The sequence below is a fragment of the Haliotis rufescens genome, unplaced genomic scaffold, assembly GCF_023055435.1.
Source record: "Haliotis rufescens isolate VD_foot unplaced genomic scaffold, xgHalRufe1.0.p SCAF_12, whole genome shotgun sequence".
In the NCBI taxonomy this organism is placed as follows: domain Eukaryota; kingdom Metazoa; phylum Mollusca; class Gastropoda; order Lepetellida; family Haliotidae; genus Haliotis; species Haliotis rufescens.
In genome coordinates this window covers 2810206-2835957 of record NW_025963802.1, presented here as the reverse complement: position 1 = coordinate 2835957, position 25752 = coordinate 2810206, and the positions used below count along the sequence as shown (strand labels likewise).

General features: G+C 41.9%; 1 protein-coding gene across 2 annotated transcripts in view; it reads right to left on the bottom strand.

The window, feature by feature from the left end:
• The window catches only part of LOC124138103 (dynein axonemal assembly factor 9-like), a 201741-nt gene that overhangs the window by 8549 nt on the left and 167440 nt on the right, over nucleotides 1-25752 (bottom strand). For both annotated transcript variants that reach the window (XM_048393258.1, XM_048393259.1), the window contains 17 exons: nucleotides 21412-21496; nucleotides 19236-19318; nucleotides 18428-18472; nucleotides 16524-16678; nucleotides 14108-14178; nucleotides 13621-13765; nucleotides 12077-12180; nucleotides 11728-11874; nucleotides 10536-10615; nucleotides 10030-10134; nucleotides 9485-9596; nucleotides 7807-7895; nucleotides 7343-7492; nucleotides 3645-3721; nucleotides 3308-3356; nucleotides 2482-2563; nucleotides 1513-1601 (listed from right to left, as the gene is read on the bottom strand). In XM_048393258.1, the coding sequence (XP_048249215.1) occupies nucleotides 1513-1601; nucleotides 2482-2563; nucleotides 3308-3356; nucleotides 3645-3721; nucleotides 7343-7492; nucleotides 7807-7895; nucleotides 9485-9596; nucleotides 10030-10134; nucleotides 10536-10615; nucleotides 11728-11874; nucleotides 12077-12180; nucleotides 13621-13765; nucleotides 14108-14178; nucleotides 16524-16678; nucleotides 18428-18472; nucleotides 19236-19318; nucleotides 21412-21496 (1668 nt within the window). The remainder of the gene's footprint in view (nucleotides 1-1512; nucleotides 1602-2481; nucleotides 2564-3307; nucleotides 3357-3644; nucleotides 3722-7342; nucleotides 7493-7806; nucleotides 7896-9484; nucleotides 9597-10029; nucleotides 10135-10535; nucleotides 10616-11727; nucleotides 11875-12076; nucleotides 12181-13620; nucleotides 13766-14107; nucleotides 14179-16523; nucleotides 16679-18427; nucleotides 18473-19235; nucleotides 19319-21411; nucleotides 21497-25752) is intronic.

The following is a 25752-nucleotide window of genomic DNA, read 5'->3' as shown; positions in this document are numbered from 1 at the left end:
ACACCTTGGATGAGGCCTCACTAGGAAACAGTAAAACCTCACACCTGGGATGAGGCCTCACTAGGAAACAGTAAAACCTCACACCTGGGATGAGGCCTCACTAGGTAACAGTAAAACCTCACACCTGGGATGCCTCACTAGGAAACAGTAAAACCTCACACCTGGGATGAGGTCTCACCAGGAAACAGTAAAACCTCACACCTGGGATGAGGCCTCACTAGGAAACAGTAAAACCTCACACCTGGGATGTCTCACTAGGAAACAGTAAAACCTCACACCTGGGATGAGGTCTCACTAGGAAACAGTAAAACCTCACACCTGGGATGAGGCCTCACTAGGAAACAGTAAAACCTCACACCTGGGATGAGGCCTCACTAGGAAACAGTAAAACCTCACACCTGGGATGAGGCCTCACTAGGAAACAGTAAAACCTCACATCTTGGATGAGGCCTCACTAGGAAACAGTAAAACCTCACACCTGGGATGAGGCCTCACTAGGAAACAGTAAAACCTCACACCTGGGATGTCTCACCAGGAAACAGTAAAACCTCACACCTGGGATGAGGTCTCACTAGGAAACAGTAAAACCTCACACCTGGGATGAGGTCTCACTAGGAAACAGTAAAACCTCACACCTGGGATGAGGTCTCACTAGGAAACAGTAAAACCTCACACCTGGGATGTCTCACTAGGAAACAGTAAAACCTCACACCTGGGATGAGGTCTCACTAGGAAACAGTAAAACCTCACACCTGGGATGAGGCCTCACTAGGAAACAGTAAAACCTCACACCTTGGATGAGGCCTCACTAGGAAACAGTAAAACCTCACACCTGGGATGAGGCCTCACTAGGAAACAGTAAAACCTCACATCTTGGATGAGGCCTCACTAGGAAACAGTAAAACCTCACACCTGGGATGAGGCCTCACTAGGAAACAGTAAAACCTCACATCTTGGATGAGGCCTCACTAGGAAACAGTAAAACCTCACACCTGGGATGAGGCCTCACTAGGAAACAGTAAAACCTCACACCTGGGATGTCTCACCAGGAAACAGTAAAACCTCACACCTGGGATGAGGTCTCACTAGGAAACAGTAAAACCTCACACCTGGGATGAGGTCTCACTAGGAAACAGTAAAACCTCACACCTGGGATGAGGTCTCACTAGGAAACAGTAAAACCTCACACCTGGGATGTCTCACTAGGAAACAGTAAAACCTAACACCTGGGATGAGGCCTCACTAGGAAACAGTAAAACCTCACACCTGGGATGAGGTCTCACTGGGAAACAGTAAAACCTCACACCTGGGATGAGGTCTCACTAGGAAACAGTAAAACTTCACACCTGGGATGAGGTCTCACTAGGAAACAGTAAAACCTCACACCTGGGATGGGATCTCACTAGGAAACAGTAAACATCCTAAGAGGTTATCACGAAAAACCAAATTCCATCCAAAACAATGGTCAATATCTGTGATAGTGGAAGGAAGACTAGCAGGCCGAGTACCTACCTCCTGACAACGCCCCTCTCTGCCAGTAGCAGAGCCACATCGCTGTTGATACTCCGGACGAGATTCTGAACCTCCTCTAGCGTCTCGTTCTGGACAACAGGGGATTACAGTGGGAATCAGACTCAGCTGTCACATGGTTACAACCAGACACAAACAGTGGATCACCATATAATGCTTATAACAACATGTGATAAATGGTACCTTAAACCTTACAAATTATATATAAGTGTTGATTAAATATATTGTTCATTCATAACCTCCACGGGCGGTCGGGTAACCTAGTGGATAAAGCGTTATCTCATCACGCCACAGCCCCGGGTTCAATTCCCAACATGGGCCCATTTCTGGTGTCCCCCGCTGTGATATTGCTGGAATATTGCTAAAAATGGCATAAAACCATACTCACTCACTCACTCACTCACTCACTCATTACCTCCATCATTTATTAATGATAAATACTGGATATTTCATCATACCCAAATGAATGATACATTAGCCTGAGAGCAAACATATCTTATGAATAACAAATATTGTTAGAAACCTGCAGCATCTGAACAGCAAACTGAACACTTGTATGGAACAAAGGCTAGTTCAGCCATAGTATTACAGGCCTTGGATAACAGACAGACATGATTTTGAGCATTCTTGGCTAGGTTCAGTTTGTTTGTTTGTTGTTTAATGCTGCACTCAGCAATACTCCAGCTATATGATGGTGATCTGTAAATAATCACGTCTGGACCAGACAACCCTGTGATTGACATCATGAGCATTGATGGGATACAATGACCGGCATCAACCAAGTCAGTGATCTTGACCACCTGATCCCGTTAGCTGCCTTCACGACAAGCATAGTCGCCTCTTATGGGAAGCATGGGCTGCTGAAGACCTATTCTAACCTGGATCTCCACTAGTCCCATGGATAACAGACAGACATGTGTTGGAGCACTGTTGGCTAGGTTCATTGCCTACCTTGGTGGATATGGAGGATGTGAAGACGATGCAGTTGACCCAGCCCTGGCTGCAGTGGTTCAACAGAGTGGGGAACGTCAACCTGGAGCAGGGAGGAGTCAATGTGAGCTACAGTACATCAGGGTGCCAACCCAGACTAGGAGTGGATGACTGAATGGTGTTATAAATATAACATATTGTGCCTGTGTTCTAATCTTATTAAAATGAGACCCCAGTTCTCGCTACCACTAAACAAAGATCTGAGGACATTCCATTAGGGGTCACGTCAGAACGACCTTTCATCGGACCAATCAGAGCATCGCTTACCAGATTATGAAAGTGACAGTCGGAATGTGATTTCTAATCATGCAAACTCGAAAACTTTAACTCTGAACGATAGTTATGAGCTCAACGACTGAATCCATACAATCTAGACCATCTATTAGCCATTCCAGAATGTTCTTTTGTTCAGGTTTCAAATATGTAATTGAGAATTTGTCAAAATATGTTTCTAAGCGTAGTTGCCAATTTGAAATTAGTGCCGTAAAGCACGAGAAAGCTGCCTTCTGATTGGTCATTCCATTGGTCAGTCAAAGTTTGCGCAAGGTTGATCTGACGTGACCCGAAATGGGATGTCCTCAGATCTATGTTTAGCGGTAGCGAGAACTAAGATCTGATTTTAATGAGATTGGCTGGGTTCAAATCTGGACCTGACAACCAGTGGTTGATATTGTGATCATTTATACATGCAACCTTGGGTACAATGACATCCAAACTGAAAGAGGTCGGCTAGCCTGAGAAGCAAGTGTTTATCTGCAGGTGTCTGGTGTGTGATCATGTGTTGTACCTGTGTTCCATGAATGTGTTGAGAGGGTCCACGCAGGCTGTCACTGCACCTACAACACGGTATAGGCAATGTACTCATACATATAGTGCCACACATTATCCTAGGATCCTAGGGAATATACAGTACAATATAGGTAATAAACAACATCAAAGGGAATTATCATACAACACATCCTGGAGAATATGCATCTCATCATATGGAAGGAACAACACAAAAGGGATTATACAACACAACCCAGAGGAACCTGAAACACATCATTTTCAAACACAGTTTCCACAAGACTCAAATTATCAAAATCAATTTCAGATCTCCCCTTGAATGACGGAGAAACTCTCACCTATCCTGATCTGTGCAGCGACCTCTGTGTTTGGGTGAGAGACTATGGCGTGGACTACATCGATGATGTCAGTGTAACTAAAATACAAAATATAATAAATCAAGAAAATGTATGGCCCTAATATCAAAACTGTCTGGCAATATTCCCCTTAAAGCTATTCTGATGTAACTATTGAGAACTTTGTGTCTCTTAAAATTGTAAGTTGTCTTAGCAGAGTGGGAGGTTGGTGGTTTGATCCCCGGCCTTGTCATACCAAGAAGTTAAATGATGGTACTTGTTATTACCCTGCCTGGTGCTTGGCATTTAGAGAAGAAAACAAGGTTTCATTGGTTTGGAGTCTGTGTAATGTGTCTGAGTAGGGTAACCATGTTAAACTGCAGTATGGTATCTCAGTTGTCTGGCACTATAAAATCAGGATTAGTCCGGACTAGTACAAGCAGCCACACACATGTGCATGCACGTCTCTGCAAAAGTGCAATATTCTTGAACATGACGTTACACCCCATTTTACCTCACGTCAGTTCTATCTCACCATATCAATCTAAATAACTGAATGATAAAAATGTAAATGACACAAAACAGATAATTCTCAAGTATTACAATTAACAACACAACACTGTGATGACATGGTCGGTAAATAATCAAAACCAGACTTAAGGTCACCGACTGGATTCATGAAGCATAATCAACAGGGGACTAATTATGTGTATATGACATCCATCATACAACCTGTGGAGAATCTACCCACCCTGACATCCATCATACAACCTGTGGAGAATCTACCCACCCTGACATCCTACATACAACCTGTGGAGGATCTACCCACCCTGACATCCATCATACAACCTGTGGAGTATCTACCCACCCTGACATCCATCATACAACCTGTGGAGAATCTACCCACCCTGACATCCTACATACAACCTGTGGAGGATCTACCCACCCTGACATCCATCATACAACCTGTGGAGAATCTACCCACCCTGACATCCATCATACAACCTGTGGAGAATCTACCCACCCTGACATCCATCATACAACCTGTGGAGAATCTACCCACCCTGACATCCATCATACAACCTGTGGAGAATCTACCCACCCTGACATCCTACATACAACCTGTGGAGGATCTACCCACCCTGACATCCATCATACAACCTTTGGAGAATCTACCCACCCTGACATCCATCATACAACCTGTGGAGAATCTACCCACCCTGACATCCTACATACAAACTGTGGAGAATCTACCCACCCTGACATCCTACATACAACCTGTGGAGAATCTATCCTGTGGAGAATCTACCCACCCTGACATCCTACATACAACCTGTGGAGAATCTACCCACCCTGACATCCATCATACAACCTGTGGAGAATCTACCCACCCTGACATCCATCATACAACCTGTGGAGAATCTACCCACCCTGACATCCATCATACAACCTGTGGAGAATCTACCCACCCTGACATCCTACATACAACCTGTGGAGAATCTACCCACCCTGACATCCTACATACAACCTGTGGAGAATCTACCCTGTGGAGAATCTACCCACCCTGACATCCATCATACAACCTGTGGAGAATCTACCCACCCTGACATCCATCATACAACCTGTGGAGAATCTACCCACCCTGACATCCTACATACAACCTGTGGAGAATCTACCCTGTGGAGAATCTACCCACCCTGACATCCATCATACAACCTGTGAAGAATCTACCAACCCTGACATCCATCATACAACCTGTGGAGAATCTACCCACCCTGACATCCTACATACAACCTGTGGAGAATCTACCCACCCTGACATCCTACATACAACCTGTGGAGAATCTACCCTGTGGAGAATCTACCCACCCTGACCTCCTACATACAACCTGTGGAGAATCTACCCACCCTGACATCCATCATACAAACTGTGGAGAATCTACCCACCCTGACATCCATCATACAACCTGTGGAGAATCTACCCACCCTGACATCCTACATACAACCTGTGGAGGATCTACCCACCCTGACATCCTACATACAACCTGTGGAGAATCTACCCACCCTGACATCTTACATACAACCTGTGGAGAATCTACCCACCCTGACATCCTACATACAACCTGTGGAGGATCTACCCACCCTGACATCCTACATACAACCTGTGGAGGATCTACCCACCCTGACATCCTACATACAACCTGTGGAGAATCTACCCATCCTGACATCCTACATAGAACCTGTCGAGAATCTACCCATCCTGACATCCTACATAGAACCTGTGGAGGATCTACCCACCCTGACATCCTACATACAACCTGTGGAGGATCTACCCACCCTGACATCCTACATACAACCAGTGGAGAATCTACCCACCCTGACATCCTACATACAACCTGTGGAGGATCTACCCACCCTGACATCCTACATACAACCTGTGGAGAACCTACCCATCCTGACATCCTACATACAACCTGTGGAGGATCTACCCACCCTGACATCCATCATACAACCTGTGGAGAATCTACCCACCCTGACATCCTACATACAACCTGTGGAGAATCTACCCATCCTGACATCCATCATACAACCTGTGGAGAATCTACCCACCCTGACATACATCATACAACCTGTGGAGAATCTACCCACCCTGACATCCATCATACAACCTGTGGAGGATCTACCCACCCTGACATCCATCATACAACCTGTGGAGAATCTACCCACCCTGACATCCATCATACATCCTGTTGAGAATCTACCCACCCTGACATCCATCATACAACCTGTGGAGAATCTACCAACCCTGACATCCTACATACAACCTGTGGAGGATCTACCCACCCTGACATCCTACATACAACCAGTGGAGAATCTACCCACCCTGACATCCTACATACAACCTGTGGAGAATCTACCCACCCTGACATCCTACATACAACCTGTGGAGGATCTACCCACCCTGACATCCTACATACAACCTGTGGAGGATCTACCCACCCTGACATCCTACATACAACCTGTCGAGAATCTACCCATCCTGACATCCTACATAGAACCTGTCGAGAATCTACCCATCCTGACATCCTACATAGAACCTGTGGAGGATCTACCCACCCTGACATCCTACATACAACCTGTGGAGGATCTACCCAACCTGACATCCTACATACAACCAGTGGAGAATCTACCCACCCTGACATCCTACATACAACCTGTGGAGGATCTACCCACCCTGACATCTTACATACAACCTGTGGAGAACCTACCCATCCTGACATCCTACATACAACCTGTGGAGAATCTACCCACCCTGACATCCTACATACAACCTGTGGAGAATCTACCCACCCTGACATCCTACATACAACCTGTGGAGGATCTACCCACCCTGACATCCTACATATAATCTGTGTAGAATCTACCCATCCTGACATCCTACATACAACCTGTGGAGAATCTACCCACCCTGACATCCTACATACAACCTGTGGAGGATCTACCCACCCTGACATCCTACATACAACCTGTGGAGAATCTACCCACCCTGACATCCTACATACAACCTGTGGAGAATCTACCCATCCTGACATCCATCATACAACCTGTGGAGAATCTACCCATCCTGACATACATCATACAACCTGTGGAGAATCTACCCACCCTGACATCCTACATACAACCTGTGGAGAATCTACCCACCCTGGTGTGAGGACGACAACCCTGGTTCTCTTGTAGTTGCCGGACGTATGGCGGCGGCGGTTGGCAGAGTAGGCTGAGGTGAGGGAGTTCTGGAGACTCACAGGGTCAAATACTGAACTGTTGTCATGGGGCTGGCAGATTGTCGTCCATCTGTTAACACACAGAGGATTAAATCAACATTTAAAGCACCAAGTGATGCATGTTCCCAGTTTAAATCAATGCAGAACATGACCCGAAACAAATCATGAGCATGACTACTGCACTGATTCAAGTTGTAATAAGACATTAATTAGCATCAACAGCAATGAAGTCTTTAATAGGTATTTAGAAGTTGGGAGAACAAGAAAACAAGGCAATCTTTCATGGCAGCAACTTCTTTTATTCTTCACCTGATGAAGGAGCAGGAAGCTCTGAAACGTCGTACAAAGAATTAACGACATACATGATTCACTGTGTCATCTCACCGTGTGTTGTCCTTGTCGAAACTGGTGATGGTTCTAGCTAGGTTCTCCTTGTGACAGCCTGGCACTCCAGTCAGGATAGTAACCGGGATCTGGGGAGAGAAATTACACACTTTAGAGGACACACAAGCAGATGAGGTAGCACGCAGGATCTGCTGACACCTTCACTTCACAACCAACAACCTGTGTGTGTGTTTGCCGTTTATCAACACACTAAAAAATATTCCATCTATATGATGGCGGCCTGAACCAGGCAGTCAACCAATATTGTGAGCAACAATCCATGCTGTGGGGTACATTGCCAGTTATTAACCAAGTCACCGAGCCTGACCACCTGATCCATTAAGTCTCCTGTTACAACAAGAATTGCTGCTAGGAACCAGTTCTAACCTTGGACCTCCCACATGTTCCAAACGTATTTTCTTGAGTATAGTGCGCACCCATGTGTAATGCGCACCCCCCTCTAGCGGGTTCAATATATTGGAAAAAAAGAAATTTGAATATTATGCGCAGAAAAAAATTACACCGTACCCCTTCAGCGAAGTCCGGCAAACGAACAGGTGATGAGAAACTTCGTCAGTACAAATTCGAAATTTGAGATAAAAAATCACCAGACATGTTGATTTACCGTTTAAATTGTATTTTTTGTGCAGCTAGGCATTGTTTTATATCCAGGGATTAAGATTACCTTGTGTATTTTCTCGTAAACTAAGCCGGACACAGCAATCAGCTGTACACACGTTTTCTTGGAATCTACCGGTGATTCGGTCAAGACACACCCAATGATATAACTTTACAGGGTTTAATGAAAGGATCGGCAAAAGTTGTATCTGAAACTATTTTTTTTATCAGGAATAATATTTTCAAATATCTTGTTAATTTAGATGCAGCTTTTACTAAACATATTTCAAATAATAATAACCCTAAGCGAAGCAGCTGATCGCTATTGCCGGGTATTATTTTTTACATGGAACCAGTCTGACCAGTCACCGTCAAGGCTCCCGTGCACGTGAACGCGTGATCGCGAGAATTACGTGTTGACATAGAATCATCCAACAAAAACAAATATGACTTTTAACGAATCAAAGTATGGCATTTATGATATATGTATCCATTCTCTGTCAACTAAAGTTCGTTTCAAGGCGTCAATAGCGGTAATCTGACCGTGGTTGCTGTTAATAACGGTGAGTTGTGCGATCTTCTGAACACTTCACACACGATTTAATTAAAACAATATTAAAAAGAATTTTGAATAAAACATAAGTCCAGATATACAAAGACACTTTTTATAGCCAGACAGTGTAATTACATGAATAATTTGCGAACTTCAGTATGGATTTGTTGACATGGTATTTCCAGTGTTACGTGCTCACGGTAATGTCTTTCCATTGGGGAAAAAACATCAAAACTCATTACTTCGTGTATAATGCGCACCCCCTTCTACACAGCTGTGTTTTTGGGAAAAAAAGTGTGCACTATACTCAAGAAAATACGGTAGTCACCTCTTGCAGCGGGGTGCATGGGATACAAACTGCCCCCGGGGCCCCACAGAGTTTGACAACTTTCAGGAGCAATAACTGGATATATGTCATAAAGATTTGCATTTCCCACAACTAACATATTTGGATTAATTTTCTTCCAACCGATAATAATTTTTGAATTGCATTTGAGTACAGCATACCCATTCTGTCTCTGCCGATGGCGGTGGGGTCTCTTGTTTGAGGAGACTGTTGAGATCATGTTGCTGGACGGGATGCCAGCCCACACTGCTTGCCACGAAGTGGGGCAAGAACCTGCACCACAGATCATACAACATATCACCAGGAAGAGGAATTAATTTCACCAGCAACCTTTTGTTTGCTGATGGAACTTTTATGGATTGACATCAAATGCATTGTTCATCAAATTGTTCAGTTCAATTTAAAACATCACTCGCTTGAAGATTTCTACCAATGAATTTTTGCACATGCAACTTACAAATGACTTTTCATTCAACAATAATTACTTTAATAACAATTACTTCAACAACCATTATAGTTATTATTACATTGTAAAAAATCTGCATGACACAGATTTGAACAAATGCTGACATCATGATACAGAAGATACTGATAATGTCACCAGTCATGTCATGTGATACCATGTGTCTGGAAGTGCTAATTTAGCACTTGATGACAACCTCTAAATGCATCTGCTGCATGAGAGTTGAGCTTATGTCTGGTCTACCTGTTGATGTGTGGGAGGACACTGGGAACTCGCTTGAAGGTGATGGTATTGATGGGGGCAATGATGTTCTCAGCTGATGTGTGCTGGATCTGCAGCAGGTTGTGGCTGTGACACGACAGTAAACACATGGTCATAATTACCTAAGTCTCAGATAGATAATAATAGGAGTTCATACCATGTCATAATTCCTAAAAGTGATACAGGGTTGAGAAGTGTACTTTATTCAGACAACAAACAGGATCACTGACCTTGGCCTCAAAGAATACTAATTTGTTTAATTAACTGTAAAATATCGGTTTAAACAATTTCACAAAGCTTTTGCAACTTTCTAGCTCAAATACTGTCCTTCAATTTTGTTCAAGGGGAGCAAACTACAAATACTGCCTCTCCATGTTTAAATGACAATGATGTCCCACCAAATATTTGAAAGTAGAAGAAAAATATCATTGGTATCCTCGCTCTATGGAGATTACAGAAACTGATTGAACTGGTTACAAGAGACTCACAGTGCAGAGAGGTCCTCGGGCAGTGTTTCCTGTCTCTTCACCTCCGGCATGTCACTGTCCCCCTTCCACACAGGCAGGACCTGCAACAGTCAGAGTCAGTCAATCATGCTTCATGCAGCAGTAGACAACAATACAGCAATATCATTGTGGCTGGTAAATAGTGGAGTCTGGAAATAGTGGAGTCTGGAAATAGTGGAGTCTGGAAATAGTTGAGTCTGGAAATTGCGGAGTCTGGAAATAGTGGAGTGGAGTCTGGAGTCTGGGTGAGGCACTCCAGTATGAGCAGTGACTTTGTATCACACGCAGTTAGTCCGGGCACACACAGTATATAGTAGGACTCTATTATCACAGGCTCTATATTATCATGGGAACGGTAAATCTCGTAATCCACACCCCCTGTTGACCGTTTAGTTATGCAAATCTTAGCACGATATATCATTGCTTGATCGATTACAGGATTCGTCACGGTATACATGTTTACTTTTTTATGATAGTTTCTGGAATGTTTTTTGAGTGGAAATACCTCTACCTCCATTCAAAATGGATTAGAAAAGAACCCATTTCTTAGATGATCTCCCTTGACCCAGCCCAGGTTGAATGCATACTGATTATGCATAATCCAAACCAGGAAGTAATTTAAACCACATAATCCACACATATCACACCACAAAATAGCCATACTGCAATAATATAGAGTAACTCGCCCTTGAATCGCTATTGACAGGAACTTTGTTTACCGAACTCGGTGAAGAAAATCTGCAATCGATCAATCCTTAACAAAGAACAATAAACTCTTTGCATTTGACATATTTAATAGGTTAATAAACAGGGGCCATTACGATCCATTATAAATTAACTACCATGATAATATAGCGTACCATCCTACCACCACCATGAACAGCAGCCATGTTAGAGTGAGTGAGTGAGTGAGTGAGTGAGTGAGTGAGTGAGTGAGTGAGTGGGTGGGTGGGTGGGTGGGTGGGTGGGTGGGTGAGTGAGTGAGTGAGTGAGTGAGTGAGTGAGTGAGTGAGTGAGTGAGTGAGTGAGTGAGTGAGTGAGTGAGTGAGTGAGTGAGTGAGTGAGTGAGTGAGTGAGTGTAATACCCCTTGGAAAAGTTTAAATGTCACCTTCATTTAAACAAGTAGAAACAAGACTCAGGACACATTGGCTGGCTACAGGAGGCCGGTATTACCTGCTGGAAGAGAGCCTTCCTGGCTTTACTCCGGGGAGGAATTGCAATAACCAGCCTGTTGTTGGAGCTGAGAAGATGAGGAGGCAGTCGAGCCCTGGCGGTCACGTCCAGGTCAGCGATGAGGAACGCAACATTGGATATGGAGTCCTGTCACACAAACATATTGTCTGCCAGACTCTTCACTCAAGGTGTCACATTAACATCAAGCATTTCTAGTCACAGAGGAATGGACTGGGACCACTCAGACATGGACTAAACTGAAGTACTTATGATATCAATATCTGCAGAAGATATGACTATAACATGTTAATTGATTTATTTAGTGTGAAATCAACTCAAGATAACCTACCCCATCATACAAGGAGAATCCTTTTACATGTCTGGCCATGAGAGAGAACGCCCCATACTGCGAGGCCTGGACGATCAAGCCATTCTCATACAAGTACAGACAGTCTGCAAACACACCAAACAAAGAAGCTGAAGAGATTGGAATGACTTGGTCGAAAGCTGGGATTATCATTAATGGTAAATGTCAAATGTCCTGCCGAATAATATCAACTTTATGAGGCTTGTCAGACATATATAATGCTTTACAACCAAGGAGAGAGAAATATTTGCCATCAAATATAAGCGAGAAATGAGTAAATGGGTTTTACACCCTTGACAGCACAATCACGGCTACATGATGGCGACTCCCTGAATCAATTCATGCCATAGATTGCCTGATCTCTCTTCAGGTGGTCAAAACACAGTTACACCATGACTGCAGTGTGTGTGTTTGTTGTTTAACCAGCATTAGAAATTGGCACTAATCCTACAGCCAAACTGCCCAATAGGTAAGGACTAGTAGAAACTTGCCACTTTTAAGGGTTTTGCTACATTTTATAATTATAAAGAATAGTGGACTAAAACTGTTAGTTTCAACCACTGTTTAACACTACACTCAGCAATATTCCAGCTAATTGACTGTGGCCTATAAATAATTGAATCTGGACCAGACAATCCAGTGATTGATATTGTGAGCAACAATCCTCGCCGGTGGGGTACGACGACACACCATCCCAATTCACCAGCCGTTGCTTGAGACCAGTTCTAACCTGGAATCCCCTTGGAATGAGTGCAGTATTGCTACAGTTTTACAGTAACCTGAACCAGGAATGACTGACAACCCTGCTTCAGCGTATTTCAACTGGCACCTCACCTTGTTATGGGGGCAGTGGGGTAACCTAGTTGTTAATGCATTGGCTTGACATGCTAAAGACTGGGATATATTCCCATATGAGCTAAGACCGTGGATCTATTCCCCATACAGATGAGGGAACTATTCCCAATATGGGTTTAAAAACAGTGATCTATTCCCCATATGGACTAAAAACTGGGGATCTATTCCCCATATGGGCTAAAGACTGTGGATCTATTCGCCATATGGGCTAAAGACTGGGGATCTTTTCCCCATATGGCCAAAAAATGGTGATCTATTCTCCCATATGGGCTAAAGACTGGGGATCTATTCGCCATATGGGCTAAAGAGCGAGGATCTATTCCCCATATGGGCTAAAGAGCGAGGATCTATTCCCCATATGGGCTAAAGCCCGGGGATCTATTCCCCATACGGGCTAAAAAATGGTGATCTATTCCCCATATGGGCTAAAGACTGGGGATCTATTCGCCATATGGGCTAAAGAGCGAGGATCTATTTGCCATTTGGGCTGAAGACCGGGGATCTATTCGCCATATGGGCTAAAGAGCGGGGATATGTTCGCCATATGTGCTAAAGAGTGGGGATCTTTTCCCCATATGGGTACAATGTGTAAAGCCCATCTCAGCTGATCCCCACAGTGATTGGGTTAGAATATTGTTACAAGCTGCCCACAACCCAACTGCCTGACTGACCTTGACATGGAGGTGAGGTGAGCACATCCCCAGTTGTCAGGTGGACTGCTTCCCCATGCATCAACACATCACCGAAGCCAGGCAGGCTCTTACACCTCAGTCTCTCCTGGATATCTTTATTTGCCAACGAGTCTGCCTTGCTGCTCTACATCAACAAAGTAACACACGGTGTACACATTTAGAAATTACCTTGGAAATGTTCGGCAAAGATTTTTAGTATAGCTTATTTGATATCCTGTAAAACTTGTAGACATAAATTAATCCATTTCTCTTTCTACGTGAAGGACAGGGACTTAACAATGGTGAAACTAAAAGAAGATAAACAAGATGCAATAATTCATTTAATAACACGGCGGAAGCTGGGATGCAATTTGTTGCTAGTGGATTGACAGTTTATCGGGACACAGCTTGAGTCCAGGAGGGTGGGTTTCCGGTCTGCTGTAGTCCAGGCTGACATGGGGTCACTGCATGGAGATTGGCCACTTACTGCCCACATCTGGAACCTTGGCAGGTGACTGGTGAGAACTAGAACATCACTGCTGATTGTCTCTGGCTGGCCTGCAACACCCACAGGTGAATAATCATCTTTCAGACATGTCTAGAAAAAATGGCCACGGCCACTGGCCAAAATGAATTCTGACTATTAAGTTAATGATGAATAGAAATGTAAAGTAAATTCCAATTGAATAATCAAATAATCAAATATTTTGACAATAACATGTTTAAACACTGAGCAGCAATGACTTAATTCCATTTAAAATTTGCAGAAATCTGCAAACAATTGTTATTTTGTTAATCTCCAATGAACATGCCGACAATCCACACCTGTATAACTCTGGCTGAGTGAGTGAGTATGTTTTTACGCCGCTTTAAGCAATATTCCAGCAATATCACGGCGGGGGACACCAGAAATGGGCTTCACACATTGTACCCATGTCGGGAATCGAACCCAGATCTTCGGCGCGACGAGCGAATGCTTTAACCACTAGGCTACCCGACCGCCCCTAACTCTGGCTGAAAGGAAGAGGTTCTCACAGTTTCTAAATCAGCTTCTATAGTCACGGTATTCCTGGCCACCTTAATGTCTCCTTCAGTCCATTTACAGTAAACTACATTTATAACGAACATGCTCATAATCAACTGACGGATATAACAAACTGTTCTTTTGGTCCAGGCCATTTGCCATATGTTTTATCATATAAAGTTGATTGATATAACGAACACACTCATAACGAAACAACGGATATAGCGAATTCACTTTGTGGTCTCGTGTGTACTCTGTCAACGCTAATGTTTAAGTGTATAACAAACTGTTCATCCCTCACGTGTCACCAATCAAAACGCTGCTGTTCAAAGCATCAATAAACAATTGAAGGCAACTGATGTACTCAAGTACTGACACCTTTTCCTCAAATTACACCCTCAATTAACAACAGTAACACACTGATTGAAGTGGATATATTCTGTACATGTACAGTGCACACTTTTGTTATTTATCGGGTAAGATGATGTCACATGACTTAGAAAAAGATGTCTGACAGTCAAAAGGCGTATAACTAACGATGGAAATAACAAACTAAAATGAGTGGTCCCTTTGAGTTTGTTATAACCGTAGTTTACTGTACCTCCAAGTAAGTGAAGAAGCTTTGGCACACTAATAGCACACAGCTTACCTTGTGAAACCTTCCACCACCAGGCATCGCCCAGCACCAACTACCATCACTCAAGATTAGCCATTTTGTGTCCACTTATGGTTAAATAAGTTACAAATCTGTTAATTTTATCAAGATACAACATGTATAAAGTAAAATTAAAAGTCTATTTTTCTGAATAGTGAAAATAAAGAACACCCCCATTAGTGTTCATTAATGTTACAATCCCTGAGGATACACTTCATGTAGCCAAAAAGTCCACAAGCCTATGGAATTAGTCTATCAGGCTACTGGGCTATTAGGCTAACAGGCTATCAGGCTATCAGGCTTGTGGGCTATTTGGATATTGGGCTATCTGGCCTAGTATAGTGGACTATTTGGATATTGGGCTATCAGGCTAGTGGACCATTTGCATATTGGGCTATCAGGCTAGTGGACCATTTGGATATTGGGCTATCAGGCTAGTGGACCATTTGGATATTGGGCTATCAGGCTAGTGGACCATTTGGATATTGGGCTATCTGGCTAGTGGACCATTTGGATATTGGTCTATCAGGCTAGTGGACCATTTGGATATTGGGCTTTCAGGCTAGTGGACCATTTGGATATTGGGCTTTCAGGCTAGTGGACCATTTGGATATTGGGCTTTCAGGCTAGTGGACCATTTGGATATTGGGCTTTCAGGCTAGTGGACCATTTGGATATTGGGCTTTCAGGCTAGTGGACCATTTGGATATTGGGCTTTCAGGCTAGTGGACCATTTGGATATTGGGCTTTCAGGCTAGTGGACCATTTGGATATTGGGCTTTCAGGCTAGTGGACCATTTGGATATTGGGCTTTCAGGCTAGTGGACCATTTGGATATTGGGCTTTCAGGCTAGTGGACCATTTGGATATTGGGCTTTCAGGCTAGTGAGCATATTTGGCTATTAGGCTTTCAGGCTTTCTTCTAGTGGACATTTGGATATTGGTCTATCAGGCTAGTGCAAAATTTAGATATTGGGCTATCAGGCGAGTGGACATTTTGGATATTGGGCTATCAGGCGAGTGGACATTTTGGATACTGGGCTATCTGGCTAGTGAACCAATTGCATACTGGTCTATCAGGCTAGTGGACTTATTTGGCTATTGCGATACGAGGCTGTGAGGCAAGTGAGCTAGGACTATGAGGCTACGACCTAGTGGTCATCAAGCAAGTGGACCATTCAGTTGTCAGTTGCTACAGGGTCTAGTTGGATACTACAATCCCACCTGGGTCGGAGACTGGAATGACAGAGTCTAGGAAGGACTCCGCAAACACCAAGGAGCTGAGGTGGCCCTTGCCATGGCAACTGGGGACGTCATACAGGGTCATGGTGGCAACCTTCACCAGAAGACTCTGGCTGCCATCTCGCAGGGAGCTGGGCCTGGAGGAAGAAATTGGCTTTGATATGACAACCAAATTTCATTTCCCACACTTTTATTACTAATATTTGGTTGAGTTATTGAATCATTTCAATAACGATCTGACGTTAATGCATGCGTGTAGACTGAATTGCAGGCAAGTGGAGGTAGGTGCACCCACAAGCTGTTTAAATGCCTCGAGACAAGAGTTTAATCAAATATCTATAGAGACAAATTAGTGGCAGAAATGACAGTATTTGGCACCATATTTCTATATTTCTGCTATTGATTATTGATCTATGACTTCACTGATTGGTAAGAGTCAAGCTTAATATTTAATTAGTTTGAACTAGCTGGGTAATTGTTTGAATTAGAAGCTAATGAGTCATTATATATCGTAGATATTTGCTAGTTCGACAGACATAAAAACTGAACCAAATGTTGGGGCAAGTATTGTTACTTTGGAAAAACAACAACAACATCTGTTTCTGAAACTTATTGAGTCTCCATTGTCAACTATCTGGTCAGCTAAACAATTTCAAAACTGTCATTAGGTTATTTACTGAATAGCTAACAAACTTATTACAGTCCCAGGCAAGCCTTTGTAATATATATTCCCAAGTGACAGATAATCAGTCTGAATTATGAGCAGTTTATTCTATATGTTACTCAGAGTCAAGAAAATGTAGAAGAATGTGGGTCACACAAAGAGGAGGGATTTTGCTGGCGACAAATGGCATTATCATACCTCCATGTCAGAATGAAGCGATTTGATTGGTCCACATGATCTTGATCAAAGACTATGTATCTCGCCTAGGAAGGAAATAAATTTCTTAGCGGAGGATTAAATCCCTTAAACCCCACCATGAGGAAGTCAGGCTGCACATGGATTTCTGAAAGGCAGAATATATCCCTCATACCCCGCTTCAAAGTAAAAAGCCACATGCTTCCCCCCCCCCCCCCCCCCCCAAGTCAATGAAAGTCACGGGACATAGCACAAGTTTACCTCAGTTCAGTTTAACAGCTGTTATCAATTTTGGATTTTTAATTTTTTTTTACATGTTAGTAAGATAACTTTGTTGCAGGAGGATTACAAGGGGTACATGCGGTCTTATGCATCCCGTGTTAGGTTTTATAACCTTACGTGGGATGCATAAGACCGCATGTACCCCTTGTGATCCTGCTGCATCTCATATTAGGCTATTTTTATGTTTTTATCAACTTTTGATAGGACATATCTCTGCCAATTATTAACAATATCCAGATTTCTTTCACATTTTGGAAGATAAGGAGTGAATGTCCTAGAACATGAACTGATCTGAAACCCTGAAAGAGTCAAAAGAATTGACCAGTTAACTGTTGGATCATCATCATGAACAATGGCATCACACACAATGAATATCAATTCATTAACTCATCAATCAGCATAAAGCAAAACATTATACCACTCAGTCTTATTTACAGGAATTAGTTTCCCTATATCTCATGATATCTTATGACAATGGGCTAATATTTGCCATTGATCTGAGTCCTACGACATATCCATTTGATGGAGTACGTCTCCTTGCCATACTTGGCAGTGTTTGAAACTAAGGGAACCCCTAAACTCTGAACTGTTCACATCTAGGCAATAACAAGGGCCCTTGACTTTAATAATTAATTTTTAAAAACTGATTGTAACACATATTTGAAAATGTTTTATGCAGATTGAAAGGAATATGTTGTAAAGAAGAAATGACATAAAGTGACTAAGTGACGGAATTCCCTCCCACCTGCCACAGTTGTCAACAGCTTCTATAGTAAACTTGACACTTGATCTGAAACAGGAAGAAAATATAAACAGAACACGTTCAAATTATCAAGTTGAACTGGTTTGAGTGGAATCAACTGACATAATGAAATTCCTACTTTCATATAATTGTTTCCAATTGGATTAAAAACCAATAATGCCACTTCCCAACAGGCCAATGACATGTGTGTGCCCACAGTATGTAATCAGTTTTGAATTCCCCAATAGAGGCAAACAACAGCATGTATTTGGTGTAACAGCATCGTGCCAGGGTTCAGAGTGACAATACACTCTCCACAAGACTGTATGACAAGGGGATGACGTCAACTTTCCAATAGTCAACTTTCTCTTCATGTCGAGCAATATTCCCGCAGCTCTAGGCTTTGGTGTCATTTCACAACCTTAAGGTTCAATCAAGCATGTTCTTTCTACGCAGATTTCAAAGAGCATCATATGACTTTTGCTCAAAAGTTGTTTGATCAGGGTTACAGTGAGTAAATCTGTCAGACACTCCTTGATAACATCGCATCAACACTGTGAGTGAAAGGGCCTGGGTTTAGGCCGCTTCAGGAAATATATAGTGATTCTAGCAATATCACAACAGTGGACATCAGAGATGTACCATTTCAATCCTGGGTGAACATGCAACATTGTGTTGTAACCATTCATTGCCCCAACATAACAGCATCGTAGAAGAAATGATGTTGAAAGATGTCACCTCCGGCATGGCATCTTATGCCAATGGGATTGCTGCATTCTACCCTGCCATTGATCTTTGTCCTACTACATACCGATCAGACAGATAGTTGAGGAGAGAAGAAGTCTTCAGGTCACCACAGTCGTCATGGAGAGTCTGGACAGCCTTCAGCCTCGCCTGCAACAGCATTGCAACATCACCAACATAAATATCAAGAAACTGACAATTTCACTATCAATAAGATCTCCTCTGCTAAATGAAACTTGTTTTCAAACAGTCATATAATGAGTGAATGGGGTGTGACCCTGTTGTCAGTAATGTCTCAGGTATTCCACAGCTGCCTAGATAGATGAGGAGGTGAGGTGAAATTGGGTTTAACGTCGCGCCAAGATTATTGCACTTATATAGCGACGTGCATGCACGTGCGAGTGTTTGTGTGTGTGGCTGCTTGTACTAGTCCGGACTGATGCCGATTTTTAGTGCTAGCCCACTGAGATACCATGCCGCAGTTTAACATGAATACCCCACTCAGACACAGTATACTGACTCCGAGCCAACCAGTCCTTGTTTTAGACCCTTAATGCCGAGCATCAGAGATGGTAACAACAAGTACCATCTTTTAACGTCGTTTGGTCTGACGCGGCCGGGGATCGAACCCGGGCGGAAGCTCTAGCACAAGACCACAGTGGCAGTTAGATAGATGAGGAGCGCAGACCAGTCAACAAGTGTAAATAGTTTGAGCAATTATCCAAGCTGTTAGTGTATGACGACACACAACTAGCTGAGTTACAGACAGGTCACACATGAGAGTTGGTCTTCGGTAAGCAGTAACCCAACCAACTCATTACATACTACAGTAAACTACGTTTATAATGAACACGCCTATAACGAACTGACCGATATAACAAACTTATTTTTTAGTCCCGGGCATTTGCTGCATATATGCTGTATATATGCTTATAACGAACTACGGTTATTACGAACTAAAACTAGTGGTCCCTATGAGTTCGTTATAACCGTAGTTTACTGTATGTGGCCATTTCAGTTTCTTTCTTACAATCATTGGAACTAGGGACCTATTTAGCCCTGGAATTCTTCTGGGCGTATCCTGTCATGGAACCCTTAGAGGAATAGCATGATATGATTTATAAACCTGATCCATATTCTTGTTGAATACAGGAAACATAATGGGTATAACAATACTTTTGTTTATATTGTGAGATGACAATATGTTTGACACTAGTGAAACCACAAAGTCTCACTTGTCCAAATTGCTACAGCTCTGTCTCAGAACCCACTGCACCTTGACACAGACTCCAAACCATGCTAAGAATCAGGGTCACATCTTTGCATAGGTCATACTTACAAACCCAAAGTCAGCACTAAATTCTAAAATTTAGACTGAAAGCAGAAAAAAAGTAGGTCCAACTAGATGTTAGGATGAGGACAGATATAGTGAGTAAATGAGTGAGTGAGTCAGTCAGTATGGTTTTTATGCCGCTTTTAGCAATATTCCAGAAATATCACGGTGGGGGACACCAGTAATGGGCTTCACACATTGTACCCATGTCGGGAAACGAACCCGGGTCTTCGGCATGACAAGTGAACTCTTTAACCACTAGGCTACCCGACAACCCCTGACAGTTGGAGAAGGAAGTACTTTAGGAGAACAGCTTAACTGGCAGAAATTCAGTTTGCACTGGGCACATGGACAAGTAATACAGTTCCTACCTGTAACTGAAGGATTGACCTTTGAATTTCAACTTCTTTTATTTTTTCAATGTGATGTTTTGGTGCAGGTACCAGTATATTAATCAACCAAGTGAGCAACAACTTGGTAGGCTTCCCTAGGCTTCATCCATTTTCACCATTTGCAATCCTGTTTTTATTAATCGCTGTCTTCTTATTACCTTGTCTATCAATCTTGGGTAAAGGTACCCACACTAAACACTGCATTGAGAGAACCACAGAATTCAGGGGATCCTGCCTCCAGTGATACTCCAGTTTGTAATTGCCACTGTAATTTACACTTGTCAGAGGGGTACACAAAGTCCGTGATCTTGACTACCAGTTGTCAGACTTTCACCTTTGTGGAAGCCTTGGTGGCTAAGTGGGTTAGATCAATGACTTTGTGTGCTGGTGATTAGGTGCCTCACTCTGGCAGTGTGGGATCAAATCCTGGATGGGACTCAACCCAAAAATGTATGAGAATCTGTACTTTACTAAGAAAGTGTTATCTCAAATATAACACTGAAAGATGTTCTTCCTACCTGAGTGACACTGAGAGTGTGGGCATACGTCTTGATTCCCTTCATGACTGCCTCAGCCATAGCCTTGTACACCAGCATCAGGTACCTGCAAACACATTATACTAGACGTTGTACATATGTATCGAAACATCTATATCATCGTCTATAAAGTGACCCCGGCTATAAGGCGATCCCCTTGTAAATCCCTCAAAATTCATATACCCCATCTATAAAGCGATCTGGAATGAAGCACATCACCACCGCATACATATCCCTCCATTTGCAATAAAAATGTGTGTGTCTTCCGCAGAGAAAAATGACATCGTATCCCTTCAGCGAATTCAAGTAAACGAACAGGTGATAACAAGGAAACTTGGTCAAAAAAAGATTTGAAATTTAAGATAAAACATCACTAGACATGTTAATTTACTGTTTCGATAGTATTTACTGTTCTGCTAGACATTCTTTTATATGCAGAGTTTTGTTTGTTTGTCGATTAACGCAGCACTCAGCCATATTGATGGCGGTCTGTAAAAAATTGAGTCTGGATCAGAAAAACCAGTGACTGACACCGTGAGCATTGATCCATGAAATTTAGATACGATGACATTCATAAACCAAATCAGCGAACCTGACCACCCAATCCTGTTAGATGCCTCTTACAATACGCATAGTTGCCTTTTATGGCAAGCATGGGTTGCTGAAGACCTGTTCTAAACTGGATCTTCACGGATATCTTATTTTTATGCAGAGAGTAAGATTACTGTATGTATTGTCTCGTAAACTAAGCCAGAAACAGTAATCAGCTGTACACACGTTTTCTTGGAATCTACTGGCGATTTGGTTAAATATTACTCAATAACATAACTTTAAAGAATATTTTGATACAATGATTGGAAACATATATTTCAATATAGTGTTATTTTAGTTGCAGCTTTACTATATATAACTGAAATAAATCAATAACCATAAACGATGCACTTTGGTACAGCTGATCGCTATTGAAGGAAAATGGTTACACATGGAACAAATTGATCAATCACTGTCGATGCTTCACAGTTCCACACCAATACTTGTCATGGCTTATCAACACCAAGGTTTAGCTTCACAATTCCACACCAATACTTGTCATGGCTTATCAACACCAAGGTTTAGCTTCACAATTCCACACCAATACTTGTCATGGCTTATCAACACCAAGGTTTAGCTTCACAATTCCACACCAATACTTGTCATGGCTTATCAACACCAAGGTTTAGCTTCACAATTCCACACCAATACTTGTCATGGCTTATCAACACCAAGGTTTAGCTTCACAATTCCACACCAATAATTGTCATGGCTTATGAACACCAAGGTTTAGCTTCACAATTCCACACCAATACTTGTCATGGCTTATCAACACCAAGGTTTAGCTTCACAATTCCAAAACAACAAAATTGAGAAGATAACAAAAGGTGGAAAAGAACAAAGAATAGAAACTAACAAGGGAAACCAACAGATAATTGGCGCTGATTGGTGATTGACAATAGACAATGGAAGCCAACACTTTACAGTAATTAGGGATGAAGCCAGTACTTAGTTTCATAGATAAGTAATAGGTAATGGACACTGGACACTTGTTATCTTATTAATTTTGTTGTCCTTACAAGTACATATATATGCTCTCTGCCTCATGGCATTCAATCACCTGATGAAGGAGTAAGCATATACTCCGAAACGTTGTGTTCCTCATAATAAGGGGAGTTGACATCCATATATTCACTTCCTTAAATTGGTCCATGTACATCAACAGAGAGTACCTAGTCTCTATGCCTGCAGATATTTGCTGGTTGGATGTGAACATGCTTCTAATGCAGCTTGTAAGCATGGAAAGTGTTGTACTTAATACATGCAAACTTTTAAGGATGTACGATGCATCCTTCATAGTTAGGCTCAGAACTTTTCAACTCTTGCAAAAACCGTACTCTTTACATCCAAAATGTAATATAATTTGACAAATATCCTAAAAAACATGACTCTCTACTTAATTAATTATATTTGACAAGAGATGGAAAAACAATATTTTCATTATCAAATCAATTTTTGGATGAAACTGGCTCTGATGCTTTTGGCAGTATTTACATTATTCTGAAACAATATATTATCCTTTCCTCATGCAATGTCTTGATGGATGACACGGAATTTTCTTCATCAAGGGCGAATTTTTCTTCACTTAATCTCCAATATGAAATAGGTGATTTTCAGCGTGAGCCATTGAGCAGTGGGCATATTGGGTTACTTTCCAGCATGTGAACAATACAATAATCATCAACTAGTGGAGGTCTGAACCTGAAACTACAGGACACCACCCTGCGAAGGAGATGATTAGCGCTTACATGCGACAGACAGTATCAGAATCCTTGTCCAAATCGATTCCATGGAGAATCATTCACTTCAGAGAGTAAGACTTGTAAACTGCTGGGCAGACAACCAGTAATTGATTGAAAATTCAAAGTTTCTTAGGATGAAGCAATCCTGGGCTAATGATAGATAACTAAAATCAAGTATTTAACTAACATCTCTGATATTTTAAGATCATGTCCTTTGAGGTTGTGGTATATCAACATCAGCCATGTCCAGGCCTTGTTGCTCATTTCGTGGAAGAGGGAAACAACCATTACTTAATGGAAAGTAGCTTGTCACTGAAACATTGATTGAATGGGGCATCTAAGTAAATTGAAAACTTTTTCCCCTGTTTATGAGGAAAATTGAAGTACAAAGACATTTCTCAAGAAAAAAAGGACAAAGTGTACGTGGATCATACATAACCATAGTTATAATTAGCATATAAATGGAGAAAACAAAAAGTGTAATAATGTTGGCCATTACTGGTTGGCAGAGTTCAGCTGTGGTTGTCCTCAGTGTGGCTACAGTTGGCAAGAACTGGCTTCAGTGAACATCACTATGATGAAGTGTAATCTTCATCAGTGTTCCAGCATTACATCCTCTTAGTTTTATGTTTAATAGATGCTATATTTGTCCTTACACACAAACTTGTGTCATGCTAACTTTTACAGGGTGAGCCATGTTGGCTGTCAGACGACTAACTGCCACCAGAGGGAAACAGAGCCACTAAAACAAGTACCAGTATACACCAGGGACAAAGCTGCCCACTGCTTACTATATAAGTACGCAAAGACCTTTTTGACAGAAGAGGGTGGAATTTTTTCTATATGGCAATTTGCTTTCAGCAAATGTGTAATTTTGTTGACAATAGTCACAATATATTGTGTTATTATGTTTAGTTTTACAGTACCCAATCATCCATCAATATTAGGAATATATACATGTTTAGCATGCATAAAAAAAGGTGGAGTATAGTCAGTGTATGAAATAAAAAAATTGCCAAGCTGCCATCAGGACCTCCGGCATTTATAAGCTGCAGGCCCTGACTAAACTCTTCAGGCCCATATTTAAAAATCTGCAGCTGATTGTGACATATAAATCAAAATGTTTATTTACTGCAGGCAATAAGGACCAACACAAATTTGAAATCTTATCGTGTAATGATTATCTGACAAAACACGTTTTTTAATATTTTTTTAATCACATACTCTTATACTCACACTGACCTTCAGAAACTGAAAATGATTCCCTCATGACATGCCTTGAAACTGTTCGATAGTCATGGTATTGTGACCACACTTTCAAGTGTTTCCTCTGCTTCTTGGCATTATATATTACTCAAAAGAAGTTAAGGACCACCTGAATCTTTTCTATTACTTTAGTTAATCGGTCATGGCATCATATACTCACAGCCAAAAGAAACGTGAACAAAGAAACATAAAGAGAAGTATGTACATTAAGAAGAGATTGGCAAGACGTGTACCAATTAATTACAAAACTAACAATCAGTCAAGCGTTACCACAGAGTGTCTTTATTCTTATCACAATATTCAGCACGTCATTTCCAAACTCTACATGCTAATCCTGCAATCTTAAAATATGACATTAGTCAACAGTCACCCTCCAAGTTATTTCAAAGTCCAAGGCACTATATGGAAATAAAAGCATCAAAAACATTTCCATATTCAGAAGAAATCTCCCAAAAGCAGAGACATTTGTACTGACTATTTCATGAGCATGTGTTTATGAATCACAATCAAATAGGGATGATACCTGGTGTTCTCAAAAAGGTGAGTGTATCCTGCCCATCAGTGGCACCCATCACAAACACATGCAAAGGCAAATCAATTGTTCACCTGAAAAAGCATCCATCTGCTTCAAGGTAAGAGGTCTTCACTGTAAAGTTACCATACTGCTGATAACTCCTCAAGATTTACTTTATATTTCAAGTTGAGTAGTGACTGAATAATTATT